The sequence below is a fragment of the Pseudorca crassidens genome, chromosome 17 (genome assembly GCF_039906515.1).
Source record: "Pseudorca crassidens isolate mPseCra1 chromosome 17, mPseCra1.hap1, whole genome shotgun sequence".
Taxonomy (NCBI): Eukaryota; Metazoa; Chordata; class Mammalia; order Artiodactyla; family Delphinidae; genus Pseudorca; species Pseudorca crassidens.
In genome coordinates, this window is record NC_090312.1 from 19,787,018 (window position 1) to 19,810,241 (window position 23,224).

General features: G+C 37.8%; 1 protein-coding gene across 10 annotated transcripts in view; it reads left to right on the forward strand.

Moving 5' to 3' along the window:
* The window catches only part of ENPP2 (ectonucleotide pyrophosphatase/phosphodiesterase 2), a 107,973-nt gene that overhangs the window by 44,038 nt on the left and 40,711 nt on the right, over positions 1 to 23,224 (forward strand). For all 10 annotated transcript variants that reach the window (XM_067711413.1, XM_067711412.1, XM_067711407.1 and 7 more), the window contains 8 exons: positions 2,931 to 3,056; positions 5,094 to 5,154; positions 7,265 to 7,362; positions 7,577 to 7,656; positions 8,410 to 8,529; positions 15,693 to 15,748; positions 20,648 to 20,713; positions 21,647 to 21,719. In XM_067711413.1, the coding sequence (XP_067567514.1) occupies positions 2,931 to 3,056; positions 5,094 to 5,154; positions 7,265 to 7,362; positions 7,577 to 7,656; positions 8,410 to 8,529; positions 15,693 to 15,748; positions 20,648 to 20,713; positions 21,647 to 21,719 (680 nt within the window). The remainder of the gene's footprint in view (positions 1 to 2,930; positions 3,057 to 5,093; positions 5,155 to 7,264; positions 7,363 to 7,576; positions 7,657 to 8,409; positions 8,530 to 15,692; positions 15,749 to 20,647; positions 20,714 to 21,646; positions 21,720 to 23,224) is intronic.

The following is a 23,224-nucleotide window of genomic DNA, read 5'->3' on the forward strand; positions in this document are numbered from 1 at the left end:
TTAATAAGCATGGGTTATAATAGCACTTTAAAGTAGTTCATTTCCCTGTGGAAATGAACAAGGCCAAATGTGGAAGAATAAAATAATAGCAAAAGGTTGAAGGAGCAAACAGAAATCTCTGAGATTCTACTATGCTGACACAGCACTCTCTAGAGATAAGCACAATCAATGTTTCAATGTAAACTCTGAGACGGGGTGTGTGTTTAGAATGTGTGTACACATTTATACATGTGTGTATTTATGCCTGTGTGAGGTGTATCTGTATTTGTGTACCTTTGTACACATCCCCCTTTTGAATGCCTACATTGTATTCTATTGGACAGATGCAGCTACTTCATTGAGTAACTGATCAGCATTTATGTTTCGGTAATTTTTGCTATTATGAACAATGTATCAATGAATATTTTTCATACATATTCATATTTTTGCCTATTTTCCTTGAGATAAATTCTGAGGAATGGGATTTGGGGATCAAAGCATATATGCATTTTTAAAATTTAAATATATATTACAGAATTACACTTCTCAAAGTTGATGTTTCTCTCAAAGGGCACAAGAGCTTTGCAGCACTCCCTTTTCAGCATGTTCTCATTTTAAATAATATTTTTCTGATAGGTAACTTTCTTGTTATCCAATAAAGTTCAATGTTTTTTGTGTTTATTCCCATATTTGCTTTGAAAATTATACAGCTGACTGAATCATACCTTATTTGTAGTTCACTGAATTTTTAAAAATTTCATTTTTATACAAAGTTAGTAATTTCTCAATAAACCTAGCTTGTTAATAGTGATGCTGTTTTGTGAGCAAAGGGATTTTCTTATGGAACTAGAGAGGAATAAGCTAGGAGAGGAATACTGGTTGATAGAGTTATCTCTGAATTGAGGAAAAGGACTCGCATGTCCTCTATCAGTCAAAGTAACCTTGGAAAATTGCTAACCATTGGGAATAGCATACCCTGGGCAAGAGAATTCCAAGCATTTATTCTGGTTGGGAAGAGAAGGCAGTGGAAATAGGGGATATTAAAAAAAAATCAGAGAATGGAATCAGGATGCAAAGGTAATTCTAAAAGAATGGAAACTAGACAGTAGTTGCATTGTTTTCTAGTGTGGCAGCTGTTATCCCCTTATCCATTTATTCACATAGCTGTAGTATCTCTAGGTAGAATATTATTAAAGAGCTGCACTGCTTTCTTTTCTTTTTTTAAATTTAATTTAATTTATTTTTTATACAGCAGGTTCTTTTTTTTTTTTTTTACGGTACACGGGACTCTCACTGCTGTGGCCTCTCCCGTTGTGGAGCACGGGCTCCGGACGCGCAGGCTCAGCGGCCATGGCTCACGGGCCCAGCCGCTCCGCAGCATGTGGGATCTTCCCGGACCGGGGCACGAACCCGTGTCCCCTGCATCGGCAGGCGGACTCTCAACCACTGTGCCACCAGGGAAGCCCCAGCATGTTCTTATTAGTTATCTATTTTATACATATTAGTGTATAGATGTCAGTCAGCACTGCTTTCTAAAATCATTGCTTTCCACTTATGACACGTATTAAGAGGTGAAGACCTGAAGTGTCCTTTAGCTCAAAGAAGCGTTTCTTGACCATTCTATGTCAAGTAGACCGGGCCCACCCCTGTCACTCACTATCCATGCCATCCTGTTATTTCCTTCACAGCACTTAGCACACGCTGAAATGATCTCATTGACTAGTTTACTTGCTTATGGTCTGTATTTCCCAATTGGAATGGAAGCTCCATGAAGACAAGACCTTGTTCTTCACTACCTCCCCAGCACCTAGAACACGGAAAATATAGTAGATGTATTTATTGAATAAATGAATTAACTCTGAAGTTTCTCAATACAGCAACCCCAAATTTAAAGAGTCATATTTTATTTTCATGGTAATTCTCAATTAGATTGAATAAGTGTTCATGGACTACCTGGCGTGTGCCAGGTAGATAGACTCAGGTACTGGGGATATAGCGGTGAAAGGAGAGATGTGATTTTTCCTTCCATGGGGCTTACAGTCTAGCAGATGAAAAGTCACACAAAAAGTACAGCACACTCTTTAAAATAGAAATATTACTTTTCCGAAGATATTTTCTTGGTAGAGTTGAGTGTGAGCTCCCAATCAAGTACGCTCAGATAGAAATCTGTAACCTAGCGATTGACCTCCTTGAAAAAAGGGCTCTGACCTCTGATTGTGGGTAGGGTCACAGTTTGGTCAATGCTTAGAGCTGTGAACGTTTTTAGTATACCTTTATACTCTTCATATCTGTTTAGGACTTTAACCCCCAAGTGCATCTTATAGCAGGTAGAGGCCATTTAGTTGCACTATTATTTTTTTTTAAACTTTTTATTTTATATTACAGTGTAGTTGATTTACAATATTGTGTTTGTTTCAGGTATACAGCAAAGTGATTCAACTATACATATGCATGTATCTATTCTTTTTCAAATTCTTTTCCCATTTAGGTTGTCACATAATTTGAGCAGAGTTCCCTGTGCTGTACAGTAGGTCCTTGTTGCACTATCATTTGTATTTAAATCAAGCTGATTAAAGTTTAAATAAAGCTACTTGGGAAAATAAGAGTCCAGCTATAGCAACTATGCCTACAATGGTAGGTATCTCTATCACAAACCTTACACACTATACATTGTATTGGGTCATTTAGGACAGTTGGCAAATGGTTAAGGGTTTCATTTTTCCAAAGGAGCCCAGTGGCATTTGGCTTTGTACTCTGATTTGAAAAATTAAAACTCCATCCTATTTGTAAGTCCTCCAAATATCATCTAGGCCTCAGGCCAACTCTAATTTCACAAGCAGATTAAATGATGTGGGATTTTAGCTCTTTTTCTTGGCAAACGTTGTAAGCAATTGTGGCCTCTTTTATTTGGTTTGTGTGAAGCAGTGAGTGTTCTGTTGTGCCGATTTCAGCTGGCGGCTGGGAGTGTACAAAGGACAGATGCGGAGAAGTAAGAAATGAAGACAATGCTTGTCACTGCTCAGAGGACTGCTTGGCCAGGGGAGACTGCTGTACTAATTACCAAGTGGTTTGCAAAGGTACATGTTTCCTCGGGTTGGCTTGATCTTTAAAAGAATAAAAACTGGAGATGTTTGAAGAGACCTTGGATATTGTGGCTGTATCACCTTGGATATGGGCTTGGGAGGCAGGAAGGAGTTGTCCTTCCTAATTTCTCATGCTTCTTTCTTAGTTTTGCTTCTCTGCATTTCACTGATCTGAAATAACAAGGAAATAACCCCAAGTTCCGTAATTAGATACAGCCGGAATAATGAGGAGATTTCTAAAAGAGTTTCTGCCTTGGTCCTAGGTCAGGTTTCCTAGAAGCAGAGCCTGAGACAGGAATTGTGTGTATGGAATTTATTGGAAGAGTGCCCTGCAAGAAAACCGTATAAGGGAGCAGGGGATGTGGGAGAGGGGAAAGTAAGCAAGGATGTGGCCTCAGGGGAGGTCTCACCTTGGTCTGCCCTACTGCGGGCTCTGGAAGGTAAATCCCAGAGTCCTTACCTTTGAGGCAAGGGGCATGGCTTTTGTACTCACTGGCTGTAAGCTGTAAGGCAAAGCACCAGCAGCAGCATGGGGATGGGGGTACTAGCTGCTAAAGGGGATGGGACACCAATAGCTCCTGCTATACCCCAAAGCCATACATGCATGTGTGCTGACTTTGTGTGGCTGAGTGTCAAATATGATGGTTTTATTCCAATAATAAATACTACTCAATGGACTGCCAAACATATAAAAATATGCAGTTTCTGTCTTTAAGGATTTTTAAGCCACCATCGCACCCACTTCTAAAGTTAATGGAAGGATCCAAGGATCTTTGTGTAAAGTTTGCAAGTCATTTTTTAGTGTCTAAATTAAGTCCTCTTCCTAGCTGTGACATGGAACATTTAAATAGAGTTTCTGTTCAAATATTTTGGGGGAAAAGCAAATCAGTTCTGAAATATGCATAGTGTTTATTTATGGCAAGACATACTGCTTGAATGCTGAGTTTGAAAATTTTTCCTACCCCAGATGATTATTGGAACTGTTGATAAAGCATAAAACTCGTTGAGAATTTATTTCCTTTTCCCTTTTATTTCCCTAGTAAATGTACCAATAAGCCACAAAGGCTATTAGAAGAGAAAATAAAGTCCTAAGTATCACTGGTCGTTGAATCATGAAATGCTGGCTTTTGCTGGTTTAAAATTCTAGTTGCAGTACTTTTGTAGGGCCCATATGTACGCCTGGGTTATTACACGTGTGGTAAAGCTTCCCTATTTTAAGGAGCATGGTACTTACACAATTGTCAGTGGTTAGATTCTTATTGACCAGGGAGATCTCCAGTGCTCTTTACATGGGAGCAATTTCTCCAAAGTCTTGGTCACAAATGTTACTTATGTTCAAGACATATGCTTTTTTTGTTTTAGGAGAACTTAAAGCAAATGCTTTTTGATAATTTTCATTTTCTCCAAAGTAAGCTTCATTTTGTATCTAAGCTCTTTTCTGTTCTCTATTCTTGGTGGGAGTAACTCAAGAAAGACATGGCTTTATGCTTCCAGATCTTAGTGGAAGATAAAAGTGACAGATAGCATTGGTTTTATTCCTAAGTGCAAGGGCTATTCATGGATCCATTGGCGAATAACCTCTCTATTGCAATATTCCATCTATCATCTCTGAGTAGCCTAAATCTTTTTCCCCAACTAAAGGGAAGTTGTGCCATGTTTTCTACGGCTATGAGATGTTTGGTGGCCTAGGAAAAAATGTTCTGTCTAATGACCAAACAGTTTATTTCTGGAGGGAAACAAACATGGAATTTTGTTCGCTGACGCCACTGGTGTTTTTATCTACAAACCATTTAGACTCGGAAGGCTCAAATAAACACCACTTGGGGTTATTAAATCTAGACTTTCCCATCATGTATGGGTGTAGTTCAGTAAGCCAAAACAGACACTAGGCTTTATTTCAGAAGTTCTTTTTAGATGGCGTCCCATAAACAATGAGTATCAAACAGGACACAGGTCCTGCAATTATACACTTCAAGGCTCTGGATATTTATAATTAGATTCATCAAAAAGTCTACCCATTTTTCCTTACAGGAGAGTCACATTGGGTAGATGATGACTGTGAGGAAATAAAGGCCCCAGAATGTCCTGCAGGGTGAGTGCATTTTATGAATATTATACAGTTTTAAATATTTATTGATAAAATATCACAGGCTATGGATGGGTAAATAGTTAAAAACAATGTAAAACTGAAATCCTCTTATATAGGCAAACTTATGAGTACTTCTGAGTAATTTACCAGTCGAATGCTGGAATGTACATCTTGAAGTAGGGAATTAAAAAACTTTTTTTTCTCCTATCACCTGCACATATCAGAGACTGAATATCCTCTGTATCTCACCTTAGCTGAAGATTTTACGAAGTATATATAAATAATGCTGAAGAAGAAAAGAAACATTTCTAGCAGTGATTTGGTTTGTTTTCCTGTGTTTTTTCCTGAAGTGCTGCTTTTGCTTTTTGTTTTTTTGGTGACAGTAGTGGTGGTGGGGTGGCTGAAGGGAGGACTACAGAATGTCTCAAAAATATTATCTGCGATGGTAACTCCTACCAGATGCTACAGAAACTTGACAAACCACTACAGCCCTGCTTTGCTGGGATACAGCCAAACTTGAGTGACACCCCACAGCTCAAGTGGGACCAGCATAAGACACTTATTACGCCTTCCAGGAAACTGTTGCAAATTCATGGACCCTTAAAATGCCTGGCAGAAAATAAAATGTTCTACAAATGTGTTTTCATGAATGTATTTGATCGAGTTCTTTTCGTTTTAGGCAGCCGAGCCTGGGACACAAAATCCAAGAATTTAAATATTTTTATTTTTGTCTCCTTTTTAACTTTCATGAGCTACTTGAACTTCTTTGGACTTTTAGAATGGGATGGCAATAGTTTCTGAATGTTTAAAATGTGTTCAGTTATTTTGGAGGGGAAAGCAGTCTATGTGGTAGAAGCGTAAAATTATAATAGTTATGATAATAATGAACTCATATAGTATTGTTCTAAGTTCTTTATATGTGACTCTATTTTAAATGAGTCATTTAAAATATGCCTCATTTGGGACTTCCCTGGTGGTCCAGTGGTTAAGATTCTATGCTCCCGATGCAGGGGGCCTGGGTTCGATCCCTGGTCAGGGAACTAGATCCCACATGCTGCAACTAAAGATTCTGCATGCCGCAACTAAAAAGATCCCGCATGCCGCAATGAAGATCCTGCGTGCCGCAACTAAGACCCAGCACAGCCAAATAAATAAATAAATATTTTTTAAAATGCCTCATAAGAAATGTAGCTTCAAGTAGATTCAAGCCCGTGCTTGCTGAATTATCTTCAAACTATTAGAAACAGTTTTGCACATAGTTTAGCATTCTCAAGTCTGATCGAACAACTGTATCTTTAGAATATAACAAAAGGCCTATTTCATCAGTCCTGCCCTAGTTAGGTGGATAGTCTAGTTCTTTATTGATTGATTTTTAGATCTTCAACAATTTTAATTATTTTTGAAATTATTTTGTAATTAAACTTAAAATAATTTTTGTATAAGTATTTAGTTCTAGTGACAGGGGTACTACTGCTATTAATTTCATCTCCCTCCCTTTCTCCCTCCCTCCCTCCCTCCCTCCCTTCCTTCCTTCCTTCCTTTTTTCTTGTATGTGATAAATATTTGTTGAAGCCCTACTATGGGTCCACAAAATAAAAGATGAATAAGACACAAACTGTGCTTTGAAACGAGTGAAGAAGGTAAACATGTTAATATAGCAATATAATATAGTATAATGTATATATGAATGATAAAAGAGGTATTAATTAATATCTTAAAGGGATTCAGAAGCATGACACCTAATACTATGAAAGAGGAAATCTTAAGCTGAATTTTAAAGAATGAATAGGAGTTTTTCAGGTAGCAAACGGGAGAATCAATATTCCAGGCAAATATAGCGGCTTTTTACATTGTGAAAAACCTTGTTTGCAGTGCAAGAGGCAGCAATGGAGAAAGTACATTAGGGGAAATCTGGAGTCCAGTCCGTTCCCTGGTCATTTAACTCTGCACTTAAGTTGCCACAAATGTTATGTGGCTAGAAGCCCAGGCTTGTACAGAATCCTCACTTGAAGTTTCATCTTGGAAACCCTCGGTTCCAATTATTGAGAATGACTAGGCATAAAGCAAAGCTGTGACAATAATTTTTCTAAAGCTTAATGTGTTACTGTTTAAGGTTTGTCCGCCCTCCATTAATCATCTTCTCTGTGGATGGTTTCCGTGCATCGTACATGAAGAAAGGCAGCAAGGTCATGCCTAACATTGAAAAACTAAGTAAGTCATTTTCATACTGTGTTCTTATCTGTAATCCATGATCTGCCCAGTAGCCACTTAGCTGTCGGTTTTGAGATGTATGGACACATGACTTTACCATTTGAAGTTCAAAAGTGAAGGTAGCACATGTCTTTGCTCATTTATAGAATGGATTTGCACACATGAGGTGATTCCTGGTTGTTCTCTTGCTCTAATACCTGAATTCTGTTTCTAGGGTCTTGTGGCACTCACTCTCCCTACATGAGGCCCGTGTACCCGACAAAAACTTTCCCTAACTTATACACTTTGGCCACTGTAAGTATTTTTTCAAGTGGTGTAGAATCAAAGCGCTGATTTCATGCTGAAATGACTTAGAGAGATTTAAAAAACATGTTCCTTAGTGTTCAAAGAAAATCTTTCTCTTTTTCATCTTACCTGTATCAGTTGTTTATAGTAAATGCCTTTTACAACTCTGTGGATGACTGAACTTCATTGCAATTTTAAAACCTTTTTTTTTTTTTCAGCTGCAGTTCTGTCTGCATATATACATTCAACCTCTCAAATACCACAGGAGCTATTCTTTATTTTCCGAATTTTCAAATAAAAAATGTTGACTTCAGAGCTGCTATGTTTAAATTTTCAGATACTCCCAATTCTACCTTACTTTCTTCTTTAAAAAATATAATTTATTTAGTTATTTTTTGTTTGGAGTAGAAATAAAACCTAGGAAAAAGGAATAGTGTATTTAGAAACTTTGGAGGCACATAAGTAAATTTCATTCTAAGGGGTAATTTATTGTAATAAAAATTATCGTCATCTTATTAAATGCAACAGTTAAAAAACATCCCAATATTAAATTTCTTATAATCATGTCAAGTTTCACAGATGGCTTATAATTAGTCCATAGATAATATTCCTGTTTGCTAAGACAGACACGTATAGAGGTTATATATGTCTTATATAAAATTGGAAATTAAATATTGTTATAAAACCTTCTATGACAAGAAAATTTATGATAGAACTATTATGTGTGGATTATTTTGACAATAAATTTGCTTTTCCACAAAGGGCCTATATCCAGAATCACATGGAATTGTTGGCAATTCAATGTATGATCCTGTATTTGATGCCACTTTCCATCTTCGAGGGCGAGAGAAATTTAATCATAGGTGGTGGGGAGGTCAACCGGTGAGTTTTGCATTTTTTTGTGTGTCTGTGCCTTGAAACATTTCACCCACCCCTAAATTTGTTACCTGTTGAAAAGATGCATTTAATTTCCTCATACTTGGCAATGTTTCTGTCTTTTGATATTGTATATATATATGTGTGTATGTGTGTACATAATATATGTGTATCTATATGTGCATATAATATGTATGTGCATGTGTATTATGTATATATATACGTATGTGTTAACATATGTGTGTATGCAATGTATATATACTGTATATACATATGTTTATGTGTCTATGTTTATACATGTGTGTATGTGAGGTTATGATTATAAAAGTGTGCGATGATAAGGATCTCCATTAGGGTGACAGTGGTAGAAATGGTGACATAGGGGTAACTTTCAGAAATATTTTGAAGAAGGAATACTCAGATCTTATTGATTTACTAGATTTGTGGACACAATGAAAAAGAAGTGAATGACATGACTGCCACAAAATTTTAGCCCAAGCGCCATATGATCAGGAACAGGGAAACTTGCTGGGAAAAAAAATCTCAATGAAACCCACAGTAAATTTATGAATTCTTCTGTTTAATCCATTTTTTAAAAAATCTTGGAAGTTACGTATAAGTGGAATCTACCTTGGTTCTGGACCAGCAGATTGATACTTTGAAAGAAATCATCCTATTTACTTCAGATCAAATGGCTGGGCAGAAAGTAAAAAGGGATATAGGTGGCTTTCTGCACAATATTTTTCCTGTGACTGTGTGTATGTGTACGGTCAGGCAGCTTGCTTTGGTCAGAGGTGAGCAAAGCAGCAACATAAATCCAGCTGTTTAATGTGCAGAATTGAACTAAGTGCATGTGACCCTGGGTAGAAGGATCCGAATCCCCGTAGGAACACATCCCAGTACACACAGTCAATCAGAAACACGTAGAAGAAGGATGGCAAATGGTTCCATCTCATGTTTACTCTGACTGGGGGCCACGGCTCCCTGGAACACTGGTGGGAAGGGGGGCTGGGAGGCTTTTGTGCAATCTGCCATGGCATGAAGAGTGGGCAGTCTGCACATATCCACGTACCTATCATCCCCAAATGATCTCCTACCTGGAAATGTTTGCTTCAGTCTATGGGCTAAATAGAGAATATAAAGTATGAAAAAAATGGTATTGCTCTTTGAGAAAAGGTCATCTATGACAAAAAAATTCATATTGCATAATCAGTATGCATGGTTAAATATGGGCTTTTCATTTAAAAAAAAGTTGGAAGACTTGTATATCTGTAGAAGTGTTTCTTTCTATCAGAGGTTCTGATTCTGCTGTCTTTATTCAGGCTAGACTCCCAGAAGTCTGTGATGTCTTACGTTGTAAGCAAAGTGAAATTTGTTTACAGTGTGGATTTCCCAAACAAAGTTTATGATGGAGGAAGATTTTAGGTATAAATAAAATAATTGAAATTTGAGTTCTGTCAAGAGCTGTTGCTAGTTGGTGTTTTATATTAATTTTGTCATGGAAGCAAACTTGCTTGAAGAACCACAAAGGATATAAATAGTAATTTTATCAAATTGGATCAACTTCCACTGAGTGTGGATATTAGGCTTCCTCTGGGTTGGCATGACTCAGAAGATGAGTCCACATATTCATTAACTCCTGCAGAAACAGAGCAGACGGAAAGCTGTGAACCTGCTCAATGAAGTGAAGTCTGTTTTAACCCTGCTTGCCTGTTTCCTCACTAACTCTCTAAGACGACACATTTCACTAAGTTTAGTAATTCCCTAGTGCTGACGGAGATTTGCACTGAAACTGATTTGTGTTTCTGTCTATCTTCTTGAACAAGATGCCACCATAAGAAATCCAAGGAGCACAGTAGATATCATTTAAAAACATGTTTTATAGAAACTTGGCACATAGGAAAAATATATGGACAGGAACTATAAGAAACTACAGTATGAGTATAAGAAATTATAAGTGCTATAAGAAAAGATGAGCCTTAATAAATACTCCTTAAGCGTAAGAGGCTTGTATATTTCACAGTGAAAAAATAATTGGAGTAGAGAAAATATTTATAAAAATCTTAAACATGTAATTAAGTCAAACAACTTATTTTTTACTGAGTGATTAAACCATGAAAGACATTTGGCTAAATAATATATGAGTCATATTAAATGGTGAATAAGAACCATTCTTATTCTAGTTTGAAATCTTATATATGACATGAGGCATTTGTAGTGTCCATTCAATTTGAATTGCGCCATTCAACTTCCAAAAATAATTTCTATAATTTAATTTTATTTTTAAAACCCTGATATAGCCACTTTAGCAAAGTTGAGTCTGCTTTTAATTTGTTGATCTTCAGAATGCACTATTAAAAGTTGTCATTCACTGTACGATCCTACATTTCTCCTACATATTATAATGGGATTCCTTTTCATGTTGTTTTGAAACTATTTACTTTTCTCTCATTACAAAAGTATGTTCCATACTCTTAACAGAGTGCCATAAGTGTGTTTGTTTCTTTGAAAAATCTCTCCATTCTAATCCTGCAATTTCTAATACTAAGATAACTCAGTGAGGAAATTGCCTGTTCCGTTCAAAGCTGGACTCAGAGAGGTGGAGAGTGAGTGAGACTCCACAGGGCCCACTACGTGTGACGATTTGAGAGATGAGTCCAGCACCCTACCATGGTGCAAGTCCTCTGGAGTCATAGTTTCTGGAGGAAGGAGGATTCTTTTTAAAAATTAAAAAAAAAATTTAATTGAATGAAAGATTCTTTAAACTCTATAGTGCTTTACAATTTTCAAAAGTTTCACACACGATATCAGATAATCCCATAATAACCCCCCTTCTTTCCCCTACCTTTATATTGCCCCCTTCCCCTTCCCTCTCCTCACTGGTAACCACTAGTTTGTTCTTTATATCTGTGAGTCTGCTTCTTTTTTGTTTTATTTACTAGTTTGTAGCATTCCTATTACTTCTCAAGTTGCTGGACCTATGGTGGTTTTCGGCCAGCATTGGTGATGCAATGAGTTGGTCCTGAGACCATCCTTGTGAATTACTGTAGTGTAAGAACACAGGAAAGATGGCAGGTTCAAGAAAGAGATAGCAAAGAGAAGAAGAATGACATTAGAGTAGGAGTGAACTTCCAGGCCAAAGGGATTGGCCTGATGGAAAATGTTAGTCTTTGCTTACCACTTTGTCTAACAGGTGACTTTCTTTTTTATTTTTTCCAGGAAAATTTTACCTTTTCTTTATTGTGTTTCTTTTCCATATACTGTGATAAATCTATATTTCTTTCTCATTTTACTGTATCATAATGTACCTAGGATAGACTCTACTCTCCTGGTCCCTTTGCTGCCAGGCTCATTTCTCTTTCAAATTTCACTGTAAGCAACCTTTTCTAAGTAGATTTCACTAAGCTCCCTCAGCCCTCGCTAAGCTCAGGGACCCACTTTTGGGTTTTCTTGTTATTTCTATCATAATTGTGACCATATCATTTGAAATTATTCGCATAATCTGCTTTCGTCTATGGGCCCCATGAGGGTAGAGACTTGATTTATTTATCTCTTTATTCACAGGACCTAACCCACAGCCTAACACATTTAGGTGTCCATTTATTATGTTTTGGATTGAACTGTTCTACAGCCCCATCTGAGGCGTGTTTGCCTGTACTTCTTCCTGGATTTCGTCACTCACCTTCTTCTGGCCCTAATCACCTGGAAAGAGCCACACTGGTTCACAGTCTATTCTGCTGCATCCCCGAACCCTCACATCTTTAGTTTGTTCCTACTCTTGAATCTCAGCGATTGATTTACTCCTGCTGATACTAGGGCCCCGCCCATTCCTCTGGTGTCCCAGAATTCTATTTCTTCTACCTCTGTGCTTTAGAATGCAAAGGAATAATTTCCCTGCAAAGAACTGCTAGGAAGACTACAATAGTAGTTCATGGTTTTCAAAAATGTTTTTTTGCATGTTTTCCTTTTTAAAACATCTCCCCTTCTCCCACAGCTGCATATTCTCCTGAATTTGAGAAAGTGTTGGATTTCGCATTTAAATGCTCCTGGTCCCAGTGGGAGTTTTCTTTTCTTTTTTTTTTTTTATTCCTGATAACATATCAAGAAGGTACAATATTATTTCCATTTGTCCCCTTTTCAAAATGTAACATCTAGGACACAAATGTTGAAAACTCTGCCTCTAGATAAAGGAAAGCAATGGGCGAAATACTGGGATTAAAGGTGGGAAGGCCAGACTCAGTGTCTTCTTAGCTAATTATTTTTTAGCTGTGTTGTTTGGCCCAGCGCTGAGGAAATACAGATTACATTCAAATTCAGAATGGGAAATGGGAAATTATAATTCCTATTTCTCTGAATTAACAAGAAACTAGTTTTATGATTTCTGTTTTATGATTCTCCCTCCCCTGCGCCTCCTCCACTTCATAGACCAAGAGGCTCCTTTTCATTTATCTTCCTTTGGACCAATATTTTACTGCACTTTTTTCTCTGTAATTACTAGATTTAACTTTAGAGTTCTGAAATATAATATATAACTTGCAAAGGAACTTTTATAACTGCTCATGATCTGATTTAACTTAAGAAACTTTCTTCATGCTTCAGTTTCATACCATTTGCCAAACCTTTGACCGACCAGCTTCATTACTGCTAGGGTCCTTTCCTTTGAGATTTTAAAATGTTTTTTTAATTCCAAGTATTCTCTCTTATTTGTTCATTCTTTGCACTTTTCTGACCATGCTCCCAATTTTCTTTTAGAAAATGCGGCCAGCACGACTTGTACCAAGAAGCAGGGAGGAATTTTTTGCATCTTTTTTGGAAGACATAAATAAAAAAATTTTACCTTTAGCTTGTCTTCATAGTTCACATTGATTTTCACAACCGGTTAATTTTTTTTTTTTTCTGATTACCAAGATGTTAATTGTCACTACAAAATTTTGGGGAAGTACAGACAAGTACAAAAAACCAATGATTCTGATTTTGCCACTGGGATAATTTTAGCACCCTCACATCTGTCATCTCCCCTAGTGCTCTTTCCTTATACCATTGCAAAGACTCCTTTGGTGATCATTCCCCCTGAGGGTTAATAAGTTAAAAGTTACTTATAGGGCTTCCTGTTGCTCTGATAATGCCAACATCAGCATGTATTCCACAATATAACTTTTGAAAATGTAGGGTCATCATTTGACAAAATTCTATTAAAAAATTTTCCGTTAGAAAACCCCAGATTGATTTTACATTTCATATCTGCCAAATATTGCCTAATACAACTTCCTTGGAAATGTCAAGGCACCACAGTTTCTAGGAAGTTGTTTGGCTGTGCGTGCACCAAGGATGTGTCTCTGAAACTAAAATAAGTATGCGAATAGATCACTTAATATAAGAAACTGATCTCTCTGGGATCTGAGGTGGCTTTGAGGCACCTGCAGGGTGTCCAGGACTCGGTTTGAGTTCACCTTCTTGCTAAAGGAGGCGCTGACACAAGACTGTATGAAACTCCAGGACCCATTTGAGTCCTCCTTGGCTTGAGGATACCCAGAAATGCCAGAGTTTATCTGTAAAGCAGAAGGATACTTTGGACCAAACCCTGGTAAGATGCTTAGAGCAATCTGAGGTCCTGATCTCTCTGGTCCATCCTAATGGGACAAGGACTCCACCTTTCCCATGCTAATGACATCCGCTGGCAGCTCAGCCCTCCAGGAATCTGGGAGGGTGCTGTATGCTCTCCTGCCCCATCCCTCACTTGCCAGCTACAGCAGCTGTGATTTTGGAGCTGGGGGTTTCCAGTCCTCCCCAGGGGCCTGGGAATCCTTGCAGAATTCTCCCAGGCCAGGCGTTCCAGACCTTTCTGAGGCCGTGGCCAAGCTCTTGAATGCCCCACACCTCCGAATTGCCCCTTTCCTCAAAAACAAAGATTTTAACTGGAGTAAGTAAAACACTATCAAATTCTGGAGACAAAGAAACCAGAAAGGAGGTTGGTTGCAACTCGTAGACCATTTTTGTTTTGGTCTTGTAAAAAACCAAGCTACACTTCTTTTTCCTGTTTGCCTCCTAAAGCTAAGGGGTTTCTTCCGCGGACTTCTATTCAATGGGACACTGGCCATTCTAAGTTGTTTTTAGTGTCCTGAAAATAACTGGATTATATTTATTTCCATTAATGCATAATAATTAAGATGAAAATTGATCTAGTGTTTACCAAATGCTAAAACACTGTTTTTAAGGACTTTACATGTATTAACTCATTAAAGCTCAGAATAATCCTATGCGCTAGGTAATATTATCTATATTTTAAAGGAATGTAGAGACCTTAAATAACTAGCTGAAGGATCACGAGGCTAGTAAGTGACAGAGGCAAGGCTTAAAATGCAGCTAGCTGGTCGCTGGGCTCAGGTTCTTAACTGCCGTATCTTCTACCTCCCAACAGCATGAGCTGGAAAGAATATACATATATTGGCCACTCCACGGGGCATGAGGGATCTTAGTTCCCCAACCAGGGATCGAGCCCATGCCCCTTGCAGTGGAAACGCAGAGTTTTAACCACTGGACCGCCAGGGAAGTCCCTGGAAAGAATATTTTAAAAGCCTTAATGACATGCTTGGTTCACCTAACTTATCCCAGGAATTTACTCCTAAAATTCCACTTACTAAAAGGCTAAGTAAAAGGTACAAGGGGAAAACCAGAATAAAAAATAGCCCCTTTTCCCCATTTCATTCACCTCATTTCAAACAAAACAAGACAAAGCTAGGTTCCGAGATCCTGGCATCTGTGTGCCAAATTAGGGTTTTCCTCTGTAGGCTTTCAACAGTCAGGGAAACATATGGTCACTCGGGGTCCTTTGATGAGCAGAATTCTGCCATGTAAGTGAAATGTTCAAAACAATGATCAGAAAAGACAGGTACAGAAGAGACTCTTGAGATGAAATAAAAGTGTTTTAAAAAAGAGCCACTATAATCATAGCAGAGCTTGAAAGCTTTTGCAGAAAATGTATTGAATAACATTTATGGAAAGAATAATTCTGACTTCCAGATGTGAAAAAAAAAAGGTTGCAAATATTGGGAAATTTATGGTGGGGTATGGTAAAGTATAACATATCTGAGCTAATATATTTTAAAACCTTTTTCTTCTTTGACCCAAACCCAGAATATGTTCTAAGCCTCTTATATTTTCCTCATTAGCTATGGATTACAGCCACCAAGCAAGGGGTGAAAGCTGGGACCTTCTTCTGGTCTGTGTAAGTTACCTCTATTTTGTCAATGTAAAATTACAATTATGATTCCATTTAAGAAACATTCATTCAATTTGATTTCACTTCAGTTAAATGTTAACATACTCCAACGTATGAATATTTTCTGATTCAAAATAACCCTCCATTTTTTTTTTTTTAAGAGATCCTCTCTGTCTTTTTCCCTCTCCATTCTCTTTTTCTCTTCTCTCTCTTTTCCCCCATCTTTTCTTAATAGAATGTAAGGAAGATTTTCTCTCCTACATCTAGTCACCCTTTAGAATTTTCTGTCCCTGTTTATAGGTTTTTGGTAACTTGGCAACTAGGGAATGTATATTTCTCAGGCTATTTATTGCTGTGATTTGAATTATCATTTTCTATAAATATATTACAACATTCTATATTTATTTTGGTTCACAACTTTAAAAATTGAATATGGTCTCAGACAGCTGATGTAGTGGTCTAGAGACTGGAAACTCCAGACAGGAGACAAGAGGAAGTCTCTGTTTCCACCCCATTTTCCCACTGAGCTCCAGGATTTCCCTAATAAGAAAAAAGGAACTACTTCTCTTCCCCGCAGAGGTGATGGGGGGATTAGTAGTTAATGTTCATAAAATAGCCTTAAGATGAAACTTACCTAATAAAAGTGTCAACATGTTGATTATTTTTGAGGTTCCTTAGGAAGAAAAGGAATCTGTTTCAACTTTCATGGGGATTTTGTTCCCACTGAGATGTTCTTTCCATCTTTATTTTTTTTAACCACCTAAAGCTGTTTCCATATTTGCCTCTTATGCCGTAACAAAAATATGACTATTCTGTAACAGTAGTGAGCTGAGAGCAATCACAGGTTCAGATTAACACAGAAGGGTACCGTCTATATTCTCCAAATTCAGGAATAAAGGTAGCTTTTTCAGATTTGAAGGGCTAAATTGAAATTGGGTTTGGTGATTTGATGCTAACACAGAGTGTCCCTTAACAGTCTCCCACCCCCCTTTTTAAAAAGAGATTTTCTCTGTTGAGAAATAAGTATATGTTAGAAATGACATGTAGATTTACCAATTTAATCTTATGCATTACATTTTTTAACCTTTGATTGCCATTGATACTTATAGAAGTGATTTCTTCTGCTCCACAACATATTTGGCTGGTAGAATGGAGAGGTGCCAACGGCATAATTAATACCTAGTCCCCACCCTTTACCCCCCGAAACTGCCACAGAGCTTCATTGAAAAGCCTTAGTGTTCCGGTTTTGAATGGTAATTTTTTCCACCCATTTCAAACCTTATAAGAAGGTAGCTTTTTTGCTCCAAAGATGTCTGTAGTTTGCTTTGCTTCTCAGACTATTCTTTTATTTCTATATCCCGGAAGTGACTTGGATTCATTTTCTTTCTTTCTTTTTTAAAAATCTCTTTAGAACTTAAAAAAACTTGTCATACTTCCAGGTATTTAATAATTTAATATTTAATATGTCAAGGAAATCTACACATCATAGATTCTGAAAATTTAAAACCAGATTCAGCCATAGACTTAGACTTTAAAGGTCATCTTTTTAACCTGGTTCCATGTTGCAACCTAGAATTAGTCTAGCTTTTCAAAAGATAGCATTTCATTTCAAAATCATCCTCAGCTGAGTCTCCATTACATTCTTTTATGTCAATTCATGTTCAAAGGCAGTAATTCCCTTTATATATGGGTGTCTAGATTGATTCCAATCCCAGCTCTGTCACATAATAGAGTGCTGACCTTGGACAGGTGATTTAATGTCTCGATAAATGAATGTCCTCATCTTCAAAGAGGAATGATAGTGTCTTCATCATAGGGTATCGTGAAGGTAGAATGAGTTAACTTATTTAAAGTGCTTAGTAGGGTACTTAGTACATAGAGAACGGCCAATAAATGGTATCTGTTTTCTTATTCACATTACCTCTTTCAACAATGACCAGACAATGGCTATATATGACCTAAGGTAATTTGTTCCCCTTTAGCACTAAATCACTCATCTGGTTTATTGAAACTCATCTAGTTTATTTTCCATTTTTCCTACTTCCTTTTCTTTTTCTAAAACATGTCTAATGTACTTGGTGTCATGAGAAATTCTATATCAATCAATAATGGTAAAGGCAACAGCATGAATCCCATGTCCCTTTCTGTTCGGAATACACTCTTCCTTTGTCAGATCTGTTTGTGCCGTGTCTGCTTCAAATTTTAAACATTAATGGCTAAGGGCCATGTCTTTTTTGGTCCCTGAGGTTATTTCGTAAAGATAATCTAAAGCGACTAGGAAACTTAGAGACCACTGTGTCTGACTCCTCACGTTTGAGAGCAGAGTGCCAAGGCCACAGTTACGGTGGATACTCAGGCCTCCAAAGTACTCATGCTCTTACCACACACACGTATTCATCCCCTGCCCAGAAAATGGCAATTACCTGCTTCTCGTTCCAAGCAGAGAATGGTGACTTCCCCGTAATAGCTTTTTTTTTTTTTTTGGTAGGAGTATCTTGTATCTTTTTTCGTATTCACAGAAATGCCTTGAACGTAATACGCTTTTAACAAATATTTCGTGAATGAGTGTACTATATCTGTGGGCCTGTGAATCCAGTACATAATGATAAAAGCTAACTTTTTTGGGGGGTGGGGATGCCACATGGCTTGTGGAATCTCAGTTCCCTTACCAGGGTTTGAACCCTGGCCACAGCAGTGAAAGTCCAGAATCCTAACCACTAGGCCACCAGGGAACTCCCATAAAGCTAACATTTTTCAATGTGTCAGGCACTATTCTAAGTATTATCTCTTTTAATCCATACAACAACCTTATAAGATAGGGACTATTATTCTCCTCATTTTATAGAGGCACTAAAAGGTTAAGTCACTTGTCAAAGTCTCATCCAACACAAACCCAGGCATTCTGGCCTCAGAGCTGATGCTTTTTTTCCCTGCTCCCTACTTGTCAAGTACCCCATCCAAAGAAGGCATTAAAGGGTGAACATTTTGAGCTTGAAACAAATTCTATTAATTTGTATTTTTCCATTAGCATCAAGTGAGTCCATCAGAATCCATTTTTGTGACTTAACACCAATTACATAAAATAAAGCAGCTTGTAGGTAGGTAGTGAAGTAAGGTAAAATGAAAAGGCTACAACATTCACTTTTTTTTAAGTTAGGAAAGAATTCCAAATATGTAATTATTTTGTTCAGATACAGGGGATTTCTAAGGCTGAAGAATTAAATACCTTCAGCGATTAACCTGGCTTTGCTATGCCTACTTCAAATTCAATTATAGGTTATAATAGACAGGATCGCATTTATTCAATAGCGTTGGAATTTGTTTAAATGAGAACTTGTTTTATGGTAAACATGACTTTTTGGGGGCTGGTAGGATAGTTCTAGACAGAGAAGGCGCCAGAGAGAAGAATGACAAATCCTTTACCTATTGGAAATAGGAGGAGGCTGCCTGAGTAGAGTCCCTGCCAAGTCCAGCCATCTACCGTGGCTCTGAAGGTTCGTCTTTCCTCCTACCTCTCTCATGCTCACGTCTACCAAAAGTAAAAGCTGAAATGGCTCACCCAACATCCCACAATAAATTTTTAGTAGTTTATTTTTTAGAGCAGTTTTAGGTTCACAGCAAAACTGAGCAGTGGGTACAGAGAGTTCCCATCTACCTCCTGCCCCCAAACACGCACAGCCTCTCCTGGTATCAACCTCCCCACCAGAGTGGTACCTTTGTTACAAATGATGACCCTGCATTGACACATCATTATCACCCAGAGACCATAGTTTATATTAGGGTTCACTCTTGGCCACAGTAATTTTTATAGTTTATATGAGGGTTCACTCTTGGCCACAGTAATTTTTACTATCTACAATTAAACTTAGGCTTCAGTTTAAATTCATCATAAACATGCTCTAATACTTGGTCTTGGATGGGGAAGCAGAAAAGTATGTTGTGTTCCTTGTTAGGAAAAAATAAGCAAATTTCCCCACAAATAAAGACATCACTCAGCCTGTGAGCATCTTAATGTAACTCAGCCCATGATACAATGCTATCATGTGAGCCGAGAGCTCTTGAAATGAGTGCCAGATTGAGGGTAATTATATTTCAACAGAGGAATGAGACTTAAACACAAAAGTCATTGTGGGTGAAGATTATACCCTTTTTGTCAGTCTCATGATTATATGTGCCTATTCTTGATAGATTTTTATAGAGCTAGAAGAGAATTTCAAGCATACCTTTCCTAAACACTGATTTTATACACGAGGAACTTAAAGTTTCAGATTAAATAATGTTTCTTAAGTCATATAACTACTTAGAGATCGAATGATAGCTAATCATGATCGTTAATGAAAATAGGGATTATTTTTATCACTCACTATGTGCTAGGCACTGTACATGCCTTTTGCCTTTCTTGTCTCATTTCCCCCTTACAAGCAAGCTGTTCAGTGTGCTTTGCTATCATCTTTATTTTACTGATGAGCAAACTGAAGCTGAGAGAGGTCAAGAGGCATAGAGGTCAAGAGAGGTCACACCAGCAAGAGGCAGATTGGGGATATAAGTCCTGGCCCTTCGGTGGCTACAACGAATGGCTTTACCCACTAAATAGCAATGATTCTGAGTGTGGGGCCCTTTCCGCCTGTAGCTGAGCCTCTGATAAGCATGGCAGATTCTTCATTTGACTGTGAATCAGAGTTTCCAGTGTTGTCTTCTGTAGCAGAGGCCGAGCAGCATGACATATGGCAAATAGAAATGGACGTTTAAACACTAATTGGAAAAGGGATCTTTTACTACGACAAAGTGAAAACAGATGGTGGTAAATAGAGAGCCCTTGGCCTGGGTGCAGGAGTAAGAGTTCATCAGGCTGGAGATGGTAGAAATGCAACCTAACCTCACGCTTTGCCGGTTGCTACCCTACAGGATGATCCCTCATGAGCGGAGGATATTAACCATCCTGCAGTGGCTCACTCTGCCAGACAACGAAAGGTATTTGCTTCCCCCCATCCCACCTGGCTCTCCCTCTTCTTTCTTTAGTACATTTCCACTTTAGGTCGGAATTGGGTGAATAACCAGACGGACTATGCAATAGAAGCACAGCCACTGTTTGGTATTATTACAAGTTTTGTGGTTCTGAGCCTTAAACGTGGCTTCCCTAAGAAGGACTTAGGTTACAATGGACGTAGGTTATTGAGGACCATTTAATTACATGAATTACTCCAGCTATCAATCCTGGTCACCACAGCAGAGCTCGAGGGAGTTCCCGGCTTTGATAAATAAACCAGCAGCATCCCAAGGATTGGGGAAGCATGAAGACTGACTTTTAAAAAAGATTTTATTTTATTGATTTACAAATGTTGTGTTAGTTTCTACTGTACAGCAAAGTGATTCAGTTATGCGTATATATACATTCTTTTTCATATTCTTTTCCATTATGGTGTATCACAGGATGTGGAATATAGTTCCCTGTGCTATACAGTAGGACCTTATTGTTTATAAACTCAATATATAATAGTTTGCATCTGCTAATCCCAAGCTCCGAGTCCAGAAGACTGACTTTTCACTTGAATGGAGTTGTTCTTTCAGGCTGCAGGTTGCATGGCCCCTGTGAATTTTCACTGGGTTCTATTATTTTGGGGATCCAAGACCAGAGTTTGCCTTCAGATTTTCCTCATGACTTTTTATTCCTGAAGGTAGTAACCAGGCAGTTACCCCAGCAGGGATGGTGTAGGGGGTGGTGGGTGTTTTTTTTTCTTGTAGAAAAAAAACAAGAAAGAGACTTTTTTTCATGCTAAGACTAACAGTGGTTGGGCGATGAATTAACTTGATTTGAGAGGATTTTTTGGTAATGTGTAGGGATATTTGATATTCTTTGTCATGTGTGGTTTGGGGGAGATTCTGAACCTTCCAATTTTCCCGTAGGCCTTCAGTCTATGCCTTCTATTCCGAACAACCTGATTTCTCTGGACACAAATATGGCCCTTTTGGCCCTGAGGTTAGTAGCTTATCTTCTGCCTGAGGAGAACCTGTGTCCCTGGGCCGCCTAATCTACTGACCTTTTTCAGGATTTGTACAAAGTCTCTTAGGGTGTTTGTATGTGCCAAGTGGATACAGAGTCAAAGAACTACAAGAGTAAAAACATTTAAAAGAATCTTAAACATACGTGGTTTTCTTACAGGAACTTCATTTCAGATTGATTTGCTATTCAAACATATCCTAAACTTGGTGTTCATAGGAAGGAATGTATTCCAGCCCTGCAGGCATCAGTCAAAAGATGAAGGATCGGGAATGGTTGGCATTTGCCATCACTGGGATAGGAGTAGAAAAGAATCTGGAGATGAAACCTGCAATATAAAACATTGCAACTGAATTTCAGCTCCCTTAAAACGGTTATGCTGTTCAGAGAGGGTAGGTCAGCTCACTAACCTTAGCAGGTACAAGCAACCTGGAATATTTGATAGCATTGGACATTTTTTATTTGATAAATCTTGACATACGTATATACCTGTGAGACCATCACCATGATCAAGAGTATGAACATATCCATCACCCCCCGAAGTGAAACAAATTCTTAATTGGGAGAAATACACTGTTGAATGAATCTGTTTAGCAGAGCAACGTGACACCCTTGTATCACTCGGGGATCTTAGTAGAAGACAATCTGTCTATAAGGTAGCATCCAGTATAACTTCAAATTCAGGAGGTGGGAAAGGGAAGGAGATATTTTATTATGTTCCTCTTTTATCGAGAGATGGAAATTTTCCCAGTGCTTCAGCATAGATCATTTTAAAAGATGCTGGAATTTGCAAATCTAAATCTTTTAATCTATGAAATGTTTTCCACCTCACTTTCTTACTAGGGTGGTGAGGTCTACATCAACATAATAAAACTTGATTTGGATGAGAAATTGTTTCATAAAGTCTTTGAGGATGGGAACTACCTCTTATTCTCTGATAGCCGATGGCAACACTGTTGGCTATAATTAAGTTTGTTATGTTCAGCATAAGGATGACTAAGCAAATACAGATAAGTGTGTCTTGGTTTAAGTATTTCTGACCAAAATGCAGCATGTTTAAACAAAGACAGTAAATACTAAGGAGCCATAAATACTTCTGAATGCTTTAACATCAATTCAGCGGTGATGTCCTTAAGCACTGGAAACTAGAGGCTGTGTGAACCCATTCCTAGTTTACCTTAAATCATTGAAGTCATATAAGTCTCATGCTCTTTTTCCTATTCCTTTGATGTTTAACCACTGGTGCATGATTATGAAACACAAATGATAAAATGAGATAAACATCTGCGTACATGAAACACAAATCTTATTCTTGCCAGAGCAAGCGTGGCTGTTTTATCTTTAGGGTGTTTTTCTTTGAGATTAATCTAAAGTGAACAATAGGAGCCTCATTTTATTAAGATGTTAAAAAAAAAACCCAAACCCTAAGCAGTTCCATGTACCCTATTTAAAGGTTCAATTTTGTTGGGATAATAGTATCCCCT